Raw genomic sequence first — 14,073 nt, forward strand, 5'->3', positions numbered from 1 at the left:
GACATCATCCAAGTCGTACTTCAAGCTAGTCAGAATAAACATTCAAGTTTGAAGCAGTTGTCACATCCCACCTAGGTAGTACTTAAAAGAAACCTCTTACATAATACCAGTTGACCTCCTAGGGTCTTGATCTGAGTAATGAATGGATGGGTACATAGTAGACATTATTTTTTATACATGCAGCATTCAAGTTGATCATGAACTCTCATATCTCCATATCCAGTCCACGTCTGCAAGTTTCAACCCATAGTACTGATTCATGCCAGTGTACAGTGATATTTTGCACTGAACTATAAGAAATTTTGTGGCATGGGGGTTATCTTCCCGGGAATGGAAAACATTCAATTCAGGGAATCCTTTTTCTCCGCCCTGACTTGCATGTCTGTCCTGTGGGCGTACAATATAGCCTTGCTGCACAGGAAATATCATGCTTAACTTGAACTTGAACATTGTTTTCCAAATCGCGTAAAGAGCGCTTTCATGCCCAGCCCTAGACATATGGGAAATTTCTTCCGATATGGCTCTGATATACAGATAGTACTGTTGTATACATTGATGGATTGATTAGTGATTCGAAACTCTCAACTCTGAAACATTTCAAATGTTAGTGAAACCGGTATTTTGTAGTATGAGAAATCAACTTGAATCATGCCCTCCAACCTTGGCTATGAAGAAAATTCCAAGTCATTCAGTCTTACATACAACTGTCCAACCCTCATATGATTTGCCAACCAGGAGGGGACGAAGCTCGCTTCGATATCAGAGTGACAACCGCCAAGTGCGTAGTAGTGGCCGTAGATTGGTATCCAGAGTAACCCATTTAGCAGAACCACAGCTGGTGGTCCTTGTGATGCACGTTTGTGCGAAATGGGATTCAGGCAGTCAAAGTCCACAAGCCACGAGGAGTGCTTCTTGGTGGCATCTTTGCGAACGACATGAAATCATTGTTAGATAGAGGAATACCATATGTTTTCAGGGCTGAGGCGGTGTTCCGTTTGACGCTGGGCTAGTAGGGAAGTAGGTCGTACTCAGCGGACATCTCTAGGCGACTACGAGCCTTCTTGTTGTTACTCAATGGCTCGGGGTTCGAAGCTCTATTTCTTCGCAGTAGATCATGGCTAGGCCATACCACTCCATATAGTGCTTGGCAGACCGTAAAGCCCGTATTTCGAAAGAGACATTCTTGTGACGCGGTCCGTGATTTTGACGACGCTGTTGCTTTCGTTGTCCACAATTTCGTCGTTGTTGTCTCCGTCGAACTGTAAGCCAGCTTCAGTCTTAGCAGCCCTGACAACAGATATATTGATTACCTACCATCAACATACCTTTGATTCTTCCTCTTGTCCTAACTTCAATCTACCTGGTATAGCCTGAGTGACCTAGTACCTAGGTATCATTACTATGATCTTGACTAGTCACCCAGAACGAATATTTAAAGCAGGAAGATAAATCCCATTGAACTACGAGTCACTGGCAGCTTCAATCTCAGCGGCGTCAGTATTCAGGTGGCGTCAACTGGTCGTTACCAACATGACTAAAAACAGCCCAGGAGGTACATTGATCACCTACTATCTACCATACCTTCGATTCTTCCTCTTCCATACACCCTACCTTCAAGCCCGATTCTTCCTCTCCCATCTACTATACTTTGATACTTCCTCTTTCACATCTCCAACCTATCTTATACAATTTGATACCACACGTACATCATTACGATCTTGCCTGGACACCCAAAACGAATATTCAAAGAGAAAGTACATTGATTACCTCCAGGGCTACCATCTACCATAAATTCGCTTCTTCCTCATTCCACTTTTAAGCTGCCTGATATTGAATGTTATTGATCACCTGACATCTACTATAATTTCTCTTCTTCCTCATTGCACACTTTCACACTTTTACATCTTCACACTACCGGATATTGATCACCTATCATCTACCACACCTTCGCCTCTTCCTTATTCTACTCTTCACACTTTCAACCTACCTGATACCCTGATAGCCTGCAAAATGACTGACAATCAAGCGCCGCTCGATGTCCCAATTCTGAAAATGCAGTCAGTCAACTCCTCGGAGATACTGAATACTCCAACAGGTGCAGAAGTGACACCCACAATTAAAACAGCCTGTACAACAGCCTTAGGAATACTGCCGGTTTTCTCACCAAGTGATAGCATCTCGGTCCCAACAACGGAAAACCTGCCCTTAGGCAGGGAGGAGGGCGTTGATATAATGTATCGCCTGCTCAGCCCGGAGATTAGCAAGTTCGTGGAACTTGCCGGGGATATTCAAAAACTCAAAGGCGAGATCTCGAGACACACGATCGATAAAGGGTGGCCCCTTGGCAGGATCATTTGAATACATAAACTCCAGAAAGCAGTTATGAAGAGAGTTCCAAGCATGGTCCCCGCAGATTTCGAGGCGATTCATGTTACTGCAGGATTTGATGAGGAGCTCGCAAAATTTATCAGCGAAGTTTAGGCCAAATGGGTGTTTGCGCATTCTTTCATCCCGGTTTTTATTTTGATTTGATCTCATTTCATTCGTACTAAATTGTATTGCAATGACCATTTTTGACCCTTGCAAGCACAAATTTTGACTTTCTTATTCTATCAGCTCTGATCTTCAAGCTCTTTGCTTCTCTTGATATCATTTATCCCATGATTTAAACTGCCTTCTATCTAAACAAAATGATACTCAATGTGCGTGAATTTATTTTTTGCTCAAATGAAACTTCGTTCCCATTGATAGGCCTGGATGAGTTGAGCACATGCATGTCTTCAAGTTGAAGAAAGATTATTTTCTAAATCCAAATCAGCACCGAGCTACTCCAGGGCTGTAACATTTAAACGGTATCCTTTCCGACTCGGCCTGTCTCCGAAGAAGACCGGAGAACTCCCCACACGTCTCCCAGCCCTGTAATTAGATCGGCCAATTACCCAATCATTGCTACCTAGGTAAACTTAGAGACGCGGCGCCTTGGAATTGCTAGACTGCCTTGGGTTAATAATATGCCACTGGTCCTAGTTCAATGCGGGGAGTCATATATAGCTAGCTATAAAACTCGGGGTTTGACCGGGTTTCAAGTTCCCCACCTCGAGAGTTCCAAGATACATTAATTTTCAAGTTTGTCCAAATTCGTGTTATACCTTGAAAACCGAGCTGCCAGAGTGATTTGATTTTTGATATGACATCTGAAAAGCCTATTATCCTCCATCTTGGAGACCCAATCGAGTTTAACAAGGATTTGTACGCCGAGATAGCTGAGCAATTTACTATCATCCGCCCTTCCCTCGAAGAACGACAACGCGATGCATTCCTGACAGCACTAAGAGAGAAGAAATGGGGTAACTTCCAGGCTATCATTCGTCCATTTTGGAATACCGGAGGTGAAATGGGTCGGTGGGATGCCGAGTTGATTCCTTTGTTGCCGCCATCACTAAAAGTGTATGGTAGTGCTGGTGCGGGCTATGACTGGATGGATGTCGATATCTTGGCTGAATATGGTGAGCATCATACTGAAATCAAATGCTTTATGAATTTTGATAAAGATACTCAACTTGAGTCAAATAGGAATCGTTTATTGTAACGGCGCCCAAGCATCAAGTGAAGCAGTAGCTGATATGGTAAAGTGTCATTCGAACCCAGCTCAGGCTACTGCTGTTCCTTAGCTGATTTCTTTTCCAGGCAATATTTCATATTATCTCTGTTTTTCGAAACATGCAATGGTCCATGGACGGTGCTCGTTCTGGCGATCCGAATCTTTGGTTAGAGGCACATCAAAACACAGCGGCTACTGCGCACAATCCACGAACTCAGATATTGGGTATCATTGGGCTTGGGAATATTGGATAGTAAGTGCCGATTGAAGAATCTCAAGAGTGATTCTCACGAAAACAGTACCATTGCTCGTAAGGCATACGCCTGCTTCGGCATGAAAATCTACTACCAGGATCTTTACCGCAAGTCCGCCGAGCAAGAACAAGCCGTTGGAGCCTCCTTCTGTGAAACGCTGGATGAGCTGCTGGCTGTGGCAGATTGCATTGTTCTAGCCACACCATTTGGTGGATCCAAACTCATCACCAAGGAGGTCCTGGCTAAGTTTAAAAGGGGCGCTAAATTTATCAACATCGCGAGAGGAAAACTGGTTGATGAGGTGGCCTTGGTTGATGCCTTGAAGTCTGGTCATTTATCTGCTGCTAGCTTGGATGTCCATGAGAATGAGCCCCATGTAAATGAGGATCTCAGAAATATGCGAAACGTAACGTAAGTCATCGGCACTTGGATTCGACGAGAAAATATTAACTGACAAGGATGATTATACTGTAGACTCACAGCACATAATACAGCTGGAGGGGCCGCGGAGACACAGATTGGGTTTGAGCGATTGGCCATGGAGAATGTTCAGTGTGTGTTGACCGGCCAGGAGCCTCTCACACCGGTCAATAAGCATCTTATTAAATGAATGTAGATCTTGAATAGAACTTGGGTCTAAGAATTGAAACAATCAATTGACATAGGTGATTATTGTCATGAGCCAGAACTAAGAACTTCAAGTTGGAAATTTTTTAAATCACTGGGCATGTGGTTATTGTTATTGTATGAGCCCAAATATTTTTTCAAACAACCAGGGACCTCTGGTGGTTATTGCTATAGGACTAGTAGTAGTAGGGCTGAGAACATTATTTTTCAAGCGACGTTGGTGGTTATTGCCATGAGAGCTTGGGACCGATAACTCGAATATTTTTCGACGAACGTTGGTGGTTATTTCCACCAGCTCAGAACTCAGAATATTTTTTGACCAGCGAGGGTGATTATTGCCATAAGCCTAGACCTTAAATTATTATTTTTCCAAACCACAAGGATTTTTATAGCCACGAGCCCACTAGTAGGACCAAAAATATTCTACAACATGATTATTGCTAACTTACTACTACCATCGAATGCCTGGAAAAAAATGGCGGCGGTAACGGCTCCAAGCGTCTACATGGTATTCCCCTTGCCCTAGTATCTGGTATTTACTTACGGCTCCAACCTGGCATTTAAATAGTTCGCTATGTTCAGTATTGGTCCTGCATATTGTCTTTCTCTTTTTATTGGGTCAAATGGATTGCATTTGTGTGCAAAGAGCCTAGAATCGAACCTTCACGCAAGTTGAAGATGGCCAACAAGCGACCGACCGTGTTATCAAGTTTTGATGTATCAATCTAGAATTTCTGTACATATTGATTTCAAATGTTATATCTCGATCTGAGGATGATCCGGAAAAGCAGTAAAGTAAGCACTCTCAATCTCACGACCCACACCAGCAACTCCCTCAAAGATATTATCCTGTTTGAGAATAGTACCCAAAGACTCCACACCATGACGAAGTTCCTCAATGAGACGCTCAGCATCAGAGATCTCAGTTCCCGGATCTGGCTTATTGAGTAAATGATAACAAGTATCCAAATGACCAGATTCAAGACACGAGCGCACCTTATGACAGATCATAAGCATAACATAACTGCCTTGCATAGCACTGCAGACTAGAAAAGGGACTGTTCGAGGAGTTCTGCTGATGCAACAGGCAGACCGTACCATAACCCTTCTATTCAAGGATCCCCTTTTACATGTATCTGGACCACAGGCGTGGGGATACGGCAAGCTGCGAAATGCATTCGCGATCACAAGAGCGGCCTTCAAGCATATATTCGTTGAATCTTCCTCTGTGAATGGGAAAGTAGATTGCCAGTGTGTGACGGATGCAGAAGAAGGATGAGCAAACCCGTGTGTGTTGATCGATATGAGATCGCAGTATCTATCCAGGAATAATGGGATATCCATGAAAGCTCTGAAGCGGTGAAGTCGGATTCGAGCCCTGTGACTAGTTAGTATTCAGGTTTACCATAAGTGTCGTGTCAAAGAAATAGGAGACTCACGTATGTATCATGATGCGGCTGATGCGCCACAAGTTTTGTGCTGCAATCGATTCCCCTTCTTCGAAATCATAAATCTCTCGTAGACTTTGATCTGATTCAATCAAGAGAGACAGGATTTGATTATCGAGGTGTTTAATATCATTGCCTAAATCAGATGACAGTGGCGTATCCGCAACACGCTCTATTGTTTGAACCATTGAATGGGCGGCGTAGAGAAGGGTTTGTGCGCGGAGGGTAAAAGACCAAGGCTTTGCAGAAGTCAGTGCATTGTTCAACAGGAGGGGTTCAATGGGCTATACCTCCAGTCCCACTCCAAATTTTGGGAATGGAGTTGTAATCCTGGGATCGTCGGAAGCAATGATCGGGGGCTAATTCCAGAGTGAGTCATTTCGATACGCACAAAAGATCAAGGGAATTCATACCGTAAGGTGAAGATTAGATGATATATGAGCTATGAACATCTTTGAATATCGTTAGTTTCATAGCGTAAGCTTGCTTAGCGAAAATACTTACAATCATCCACCATGCCCGCCGTTGGGCCTCGGAGAATTCTGTCGTTGTCGAGCCAAGGTTATGAAGAGAGATATCCATTGCTGTAGTAATGGCATTATTAATGCGAGCGCGCATTCGGGATACATTACCCCGTTGGCAGTACTCATAAGTTGCAAGGACCACAAGTGCCAGAATAGGATCCAATTGAAGGGGCACTTGTGGATGGAGTGGACTTTGTTCCTGAGACACACTCGCACCAATAACGTTGATACTAGATGCCGGGCTCAACTCATCCATTCCCCTTTCAGCACTTGATAAAGCTGCGTGAGCAAAAAGCTGAGCATATGATCGTCTTTGGAGTATGGACTTCTCGTGCATAGGAGTGGGATCTGAGAAAGCTGGTATGAGGACCAGAATAGCCGACAGCGCAAGACTCAGTGATGAATTTGGCCAATAAGGGAGATCAGATCGTTCGGGCTTGGTCTCTGGCTTCAATGGCAGAGTATCAGTACCGCGGTCTTCATATACCGGTGTCAAAGAAGCTGGTAGCAGAGGGAAATAAGGGTGCATGTAGATGTAATAGGCGTTGAGGCTAGCGAAGTTGTCAGCATTCATCCATGAGACTCATTCTAAGACCAGATGAGAGCCACGAACATGTCTTCTTCACAGCGATATACCCGAATAGTAAAGTCGGCCTGAGTATCAGGTGGTGGAGCAAAGCTACTATCTCCATCTGGAGTAAGCTGGCCCCACAGCTGAATAGCTTCATTTCCTTCGAACAGTGTATCTGGTGATTGATCGAGATTATTGATGCCCACGAAGGGGGTGAGTAAGCTGATAGCGTTGTCTAGAAATGGATCTGCTTAATTTCTCAGTGATTGGTTCCTTACAGTCATAGCTTTTGACTGACCAATGCTTTCTGTGGTATTTGACGATGAGACCACTGACTGAGCTCTCCTTGGAGAGGCTTCATTATTGGAGGGGCGATTTTGCAAGGTTTCGGCATATCGAGCACCTCTTCGAGCTCCACCCCGACGACTGGGCTGGTAACTACAATCTCGGCCTTTGCTGTAACACTACATACATCGGACATTGAAGTCAGATCGAAGTTGCTCCGCACATAAATGATCGACAGCTCTTACACTTTTGCATGGGTATTGCCCATCACACCGAGTCTTTGAGGAGCGACTAGAATTTCGATTAGTATGAGCTCAGTATGGGAAAAGATAAATGTAGCTGACCATGCAAGGCACGCAGCTTTGACGGGTGGTTTGGGTGCGCGCGGCATTTGGAATTGGAGCTGATGACAGCTGTGGGTCCAGAGTCTTGAGCAACAATGTCAGACGAAGCCACCGAATTAGATACGTGGTTCTATGGTTATACCCGTCAGGGATGGTCTGCCACTGGGATAAATGACAAGACGCGCAGAAGGGGTCACTGACAGATGTCGTGTCTGTAAGTGGTGCTCGGCGATTGAACAAGGGAGTCAAATGCCGAATCCAACGCCAATCATGGAAGTTCGTCTGGATCCACTCCATCAGGCAGTCAACTGGTGTATAACTACAAACACCCAAAGGACAAACCAGTCCTCAGATTCACTACTAGGCTCTTGCTAATTTTTATTATTCTTGCGCGACCGATAAACATAAAAATCAATTTGGTCTAGGTATATGATAAATTGTATATACAGCTATACAGTATTTACATGTATGCATTTCAAGATCAACTTGAATTGATGCAGGTCTATTCATCGTATGTGCATGATTCCTGCAGGCCATTTCGCACTCAAATTAGAGAGACATGTGGACATGATACGGCCGGTATTGAGCTGTAAGTACTTAAATGGCGTTGCTGGCACATGTCCAGCTGTTACTGTCTGAGCTATCGTGAATTGACTTGCCCGAGACATACAGACCCAGTCCGCACTACTTCAGTCAGCGAGATATTCCAACCTGGGACAGGATAGTGAGCATAACTTACAATAGCACAGGCAATCCCCAAAATAAGGAAGTTAACAATTGTTAAAAGGATCTTCTTGGGCGAGGACCACCATTCTCCCTTGTTCATGAGCAGCCAGAAGATGGCAGGCAGACCGTCTTTTAACAGTTAGTACCATTTGCCCACTCATTATGATTGAATTATCAACTTACAGCTGAACCAACTTCCGAAGAGAGCACTCTGAATAAAGAAAAACTCAAAGTTAGTAATGTTCAAGTTTAGGTTTCATAGAGGGTCATACAATCAAACTCAGCAGGTCGTTGAAAACAGGAATAGACTCTGCGATAATCCAGGCAATAGTCCAGGTACTAAGGCAAATAGCAACCCAAGTACCCGTGGCCAGGAAACTCCTCTGATGCATGTGGTGCGATCGCTCGCCACGGAAGATTCGAACATAGATATATTTGCATGCCACATGGCCAAAGACCACACCAGCAACGATGACCTGTGAAAGTTAGCAATCAATATTTGAATATTGGAATGAAAAACAGGGTGGAATTACCGTTGGGATGGCCAAACCATAGACAACTCTTTTCATCAGAGGTCCGGCAGAGGAGAGAGCAGGAGATTCCACATCTGGTCCTGCATACACATATATGACCATTGCCGACACAACGTACATGGTGGTATCAACAACTTGAAGCATAGCCAAGGACTTAGGAAACTGCCGTGGGTCCTCCATCTCAGAAATGATACCGAAGAAAGACACATGGGCGATGAAAGCGAAAACGATGTTGGTCACGGCGAGGAAAGCGTCGGAAAAGGTGGGCGAGGTGGTGACATCGTTCACGACGTGCTCTGGGGCTTGAACTGCAACTGAAACCATGGTGACAATAGTAGCGATCAGAATACTGATGGCGGAGATAGTGGACATCATGAACACCTTTCCGGATGTTCGGGGAAGGGAAGCGATAGAGCACGCGACCAGACCCACGACTCCAAAGACGATGGTGCAGGTGCCGTGGTTGGTGATAGTGTTAAATGTGACAGTAAATGTAAGGATGTGGCTAGCCATCAAGAAGATAATAAACAAGAGCTGACCGACGTAGCAAATCTCTCGACCAATTGGGCCGAGGAGAAGCTCGCCAGCATCTCCCATACTATGCACATGGGGGTAGCGCAACTTGAATTGACCACATACATAGCCTGTATACCATGAGATGCCAGACAAGCCAAGAATGATGAGAAGGGCACTAATATCGTCAGTCTTCCACCATATGCCATATTACACACAAGGTTAACAGTTCTTACGGGACAATGCCGAGAGTTGCCACGGCTGAAGGAAGAGACATGATTCCAAGTGAGATATTTTCCGCGACCATCACTGACAATTGAGTTAGACGAGGACTGAGTGAATTATTGTGAGAAGGAATAGCTTCTTACACATTCCAGCTTGCCTGTATGATGGTTAGAATCTGTTATATCTCAATGACACCACGTCTGTATGGAGTGGAATACTCACCACCACTTCATAACACGATACTTCACTTCCCCAGATTCTTCATTTCCAAACGGATCAATCTCTCCGAGATCAGGCTTCTCGGGGTACTTCTCAGCTTCTGACGAGTCATTGTATACCTCCATCTCTGGCGGGCTGTTGTGAGCTACCTCCGACGCAGTCATGATTGATATAGATGGATGGACGCGAAAAGAGACAGATTCACAAGAGAAACAAAAGAGCAAATGTCAAAAGTCGCGCGACATAGGCAACCCGCAATGAACAGATTATTGACCCAATTTTTTTTTCCCTTGGCGTGTGGCGATGGGCATTGTTAGGGTACGAATAGGGTATAAGTTTGATACAATGGTTTTTCAAAAATGTGGGGGTTTGATTCCGTTCTTTTGGATCTCCGGTGAGTGATACAGTGTGGAGAAATTAAAAGCTACGAATAAGATTAACAATTTGTCTCAAGTATGGAGTAAAGATAGGTGATTTCGTTGGATATGGTTTTTGCATTCTCCTGTGGACCCTTTTGCAGCATGTAGTAAGTGCTCCGAGTGGACTGATTCCCGCTTAGATAACCATGTAAGATACTGGAAATCAACCATCTCGGGGATCCACCGAATATCTCAAAGAAGAAGTTAAATTCCGTGCCGATGAATCAAAATTATCCAAAATTAAGAGCCCCAGCCGAATTTCACTCCGGCCCGGTTTGCTCTCGCCGGCCCGGTTTTTGAACCCCCCTGGGCCCCTCCATTTGGCCCATTAATGATAAGATTATTAGCTAATGGAATGTGTTTACTGACATTTTCATTATGTCAAAGTTGATTGAAATCCGGGGATTCTATCTCTCGGAATGGGGGGGGAATTCTAGAAGCCAAGATAAAGGCCATATCCATGGTTTATAAGGTCAGAACTGGTGAAAATTTCATATAGAACCCCAGTTTCGGTTATTGCCGGGGCATACGACTAAATAAGGATAATAGTTAAACGATTTTCATAATGGAAATCCTGGGGTTTACGATATTATCAATACTAATCAATTATGTAACAAGATATCAATCTTTAGGGATTGAATTGATAATAAGATTTCTGTAACTTTTTAACAGCTGCGACTCTAACATGCACTACGAACACCCCACATGGCAGATCAATTATAACAATTGCATTCATAATTAAATCCTTGACCACCTGAGATGATTTACAGTTGAATAGGTCATAATTTTAGCTGTGTAGCGTAATGCAATATGGTGACCAACCTTGAAGTTGAAGGTGGTTGATTAAACCGAAACGCCACATAAGCCACACAAGCCACTGTTGGAGCCACCAAATGCTGAGAGCTTTTCACAGTCACATAGCCATGAAAATTTCTAGCCGAACTTGGGAACATTGAACATATCTAGAAATATCTCTGTCCTGTGGTGTCAAGACCGTGTTCATGACTAAGTTGAATGAGCTTGTGTCAGTTTATCTGAGTAAGCTTATCTACGCTGAAGCGAAGACCCACGAGGATCGCCAGCCACAGTGGAGACTCGGACACCATTCAATGTTGGGTTAGTGTACGGTACTACCCCGATGCCTGAAGAACAACAGCATGATTTATTGAAATGAATAATTATAATAGAAATGATTTGAACCTATCTAACCTATCTCTTGTCGGTTTGAAATTGCTAGGACTTGCCGAAGGGGAATGACTTTCAAGTTACACCAGTTGATAGCGGTAATTCTTTGGAGAGTAACCGAAAACTTGAATTACTACCTAGTGTAGTGGGGTACCCTGTCCCCTACTACACGTACCGTGCTAAGAATTACCGTTTGGTTACATCTCTGTTTTGTCATGTTTTCAGTCCCGTCTTTGTACGTACAAGAATGCCCGTCGTTATAGTCTAGAATACACACTCCTACACAACGTACATGTTGGTTGGTGTTATCCATTCATGCTAGCTGGATCGACCCGTGTATCTAGAATACACTGCCTAACGGTTCCCCTCTTCACTAGGTAGTCCCTAGTGTTTACATGTATGAATCAAGACGTGGTGAGAACCTTACCAGGCATATGTTTAAATTTCCGGCTTCATCAGGGCTCTACTAGGATGAATTTGAAAGATTTTTGAAGATTGTTAATAGTGGTAGGACTAGTGCACGATTCACTCGTCGCGGTCAAAAGGCTAGAACGGTATGGAAAATCACAAACAAGCTGTCTGTCCACAAGTCTTCTTCACACCACAAGCTTCAGGTGTATCAGTACGACAGAAACATGAAGACGTGATGGGAACATCAGCTACAGCCAGCGCAATCTTTAACTGCGGCTCGATAACTCGGGCCTCCGCGACTTGACCCAACCGCAGCAAGCACTCATGGTATCCCTGCAACGCCCAAACGTTATTCAAGTGCTGTCGTGCACGAATAGCAGTATCATCGAGGCCCAAATCACATCGATAAACAGCCGCTGCCTCCTCCACATGGCCTTGCTCCAATAACAGAGCTGCATATGCATGACGAGCAGGTTGCATCCAGCTCCAGGGCTCGCTGTAGCCCAATTTATCATCCAGCTCAACTGAACGGCGAAGATGCTCAAACGCGACTTCATAGTTTCCACGACGATATTCGATCTCACCGTCCAACATAGCAGCCGCAACACCGAGAACATCCACACATTTATTCGGGAAGGCGAGTCGAGATTCAGGAATGCGGCTTGCTGCTTCTCGGTAGAGCTCACGCAACTCCTGGGCCTTGGGAACATCTCCGCTAGCGGCATATGCTACACCTTTCGCGTAGTAGGTCGCTGCTGTGGTAACACAGAAGAGTTTCTGGTCTTCAGGGAGCGGGAGCGCGATGATCTCATCCCACATTCCGAACCGAATCATTACGTGTGGGCGAACAGAGGCAAAGTTTTCAGTGAAGTCCGGCATGCCGGCTATAAGTTCTTTGGGGAGAGTAGCTTCCATGCGATCGACCGCATCAAGGGCAACCGCCTTTTGGCCTGCAAACATAGCCGCATATATCAAAGTGTGGTAATTATGCATGCGATAGGTGGTGTAAAAGTTCATGGTGCCTTCAATGCTGACAAACTTTTCATCGGCGAGCGTGGCGCGCTGGTTGGCAAGAATGGCAGCTCGATAATCACCAATCAAGACATCAAGGTGGGATGGCATATGGCTTGCATGTCCAGAATCCGGGACTAAGTTACGCAAGTGATCGGCTGGAACCAGTCCCAACTCGGGCGTGGAGGACATTTCGATCAAGTGGATATAGTAGTGCAGCACACCGGGGTGTTGGGACACATTTTTGTGTTTCAGAGCGCTCTCTAATACATTTTTGGCTTCCAGGGTGCGCGTGCCTGGGTTAGGTTCACCGGTCTGGATATTCCACAGTTTCCAGGGAGTGAGACTCATTATAGAGTCAGCGTACAAGGCCGTAACGTCGAGATCATCTCTGAATTCGCGATACACCCCCTCCATTGCGTCAGCATAGGCAAGATTCTGAGCAGCGAATTGTTCGAGACTGGCGGGCTTGTCACTCTGGAAACGAAGTTGGATCGCAGCGATGAGAGCCTTTTCAATGGGTGTTGCGGTGGTCGCCAAGGCATGTGCTTTGCGGGAGGCTTCGTAGGTGCGCTTTACGATATCCTCCAGATCAACGCCAAAGAATTCCCAAGGTTGATTGTAGTTGGGACCCGAGGAATATGCCAGACCCCAGTGTGCGATAGCACAGGATTCATCGTGGTTGATAGCATGTTGAAAACATATGGAGGCTTCTTTGTGATTGAAGCAAAATGCCCAGGTCAGGCCTCGATTGAACCATATTTGGGCCTCGGGACTATCCGTCGTCACGATTCGGCCAAAGTTGCCCAAATTATAGGGATAATCCTTTACATTGGGAGTTACAGCTTTGATAGCCATGACGAGAGAAGATCTGCGATCGGGAGATGAGAAACAGGGATTGGACACTTCAATTTGTAGTTGTGAGATTGTCGGTGAAGCGGGGTGATGGAGACCTATAAAGAGTGGGTACGGAGTACGAGATACGGAGTATGAACATTTGAAGGGTCAAGACCAGATTGATATACGAGAGTGAGAAACCTGTGTATCCTCAACGAGCCAATTATGAACCAGGGGATGAAATGGAACCTTGAGACAAATGGATCAATATTTAAATAATTCAATCAGACTGCCCAGGTGAATCAGTTTATAAGATGAGGTGAGATTCACCACTTAACCC

General features: G+C 44.9%; 5 protein-coding genes across 5 annotated transcripts; 1 reads left to right on the forward strand and 4 right to left on the reverse strand.

The window, feature by feature from the left end:
- Window positions 1-1,118: 1,118 nt before the first annotated feature.
- N7483_010497 (uncharacterized protein) lies at window positions 1,119-1,397 on the reverse strand (the record flags this gene model as incomplete). Its single annotated transcript, XM_057093924.1, has 2 exons — window positions 1,119-1,287; window positions 1,387-1,397. 2 exons carry the CDS (start codon window positions 1,395-1,397, stop codon window positions 1,119-1,121), a joined length of 180 nt encoding a protein of 59 aa, XP_056939895.1.
- Window positions 1,398-3,187: 1,790 nt separating this feature from the next.
- N7483_010498 (D-mandelate dehydrogenase-like dehydrogenase) lies at window positions 3,188-4,465 on the forward strand (the record flags this gene model as incomplete). Its single annotated transcript, XM_057093925.1, has 5 exons — window positions 3,188-3,506; window positions 3,574-3,626; window positions 3,688-3,854; window positions 3,901-4,266; window positions 4,330-4,465. The coding sequence occupies 5 exons, from the start codon at window positions 3,188-3,190 to the stop codon at window positions 4,463-4,465; spliced, it is 1,041 nt and encodes a 346-aa protein (XP_056939896.1).
- A 773-nt stretch (window positions 4,466-5,238) lies between these two features.
- Window positions 5,239-7,028, reverse strand: N7483_010499 (uncharacterized protein; the record flags this gene model as incomplete). Its single annotated transcript, XM_057093926.1, has 3 exons — window positions 5,239-5,860; window positions 5,922-6,169; window positions 6,435-7,028. 3 exons carry the CDS (start codon window positions 7,026-7,028, stop codon window positions 5,239-5,241), a joined length of 1,464 nt encoding a protein of 487 aa, XP_056939897.1.
- Window positions 7,029-8,251: 1,223 nt separating this feature from the next.
- Window positions 8,252-10,034, reverse strand: N7483_010500 (uncharacterized protein; the record flags this gene model as incomplete). Its single annotated transcript, XM_057093927.1, has 7 exons — window positions 8,252-8,338; window positions 8,394-8,509; window positions 8,564-8,591; window positions 8,653-8,856; window positions 8,914-9,604; window positions 9,663-9,758; window positions 9,874-10,034. The coding sequence occupies 7 exons, from the start codon at window positions 10,032-10,034 to the stop codon at window positions 8,252-8,254; spliced, it is 1,383 nt and encodes a 460-aa protein (XP_056939898.1).
- A 2,004-nt stretch (window positions 10,035-12,038) lies between these two features.
- N7483_010501 (tetratricopeptide repeat protein) lies at window positions 12,039-13,754 on the reverse strand (the record flags this gene model as incomplete). Its single annotated transcript, XM_057093928.1, has 1 exon — window positions 12,039-13,754. The coding sequence occupies one exon, from the start codon at window positions 13,752-13,754 to the stop codon at window positions 12,039-12,041; it is 1,716 nt and encodes a 571-aa protein (XP_056939899.1).
- Window positions 13,755-14,073: the final 319 nt, after the last annotated feature.

This window comes from Penicillium malachiteum, assembly GCF_028827825.1.
Source record: "Penicillium malachiteum strain IBT 17515 chromosome Unknown utg000005l:1.0-9002435.0:326005.0-9005861.0, whole genome shotgun sequence".
NCBI lineage: Eukaryota > Fungi > Ascomycota > Eurotiomycetes > Eurotiales > Aspergillaceae > Penicillium > Penicillium malachiteum.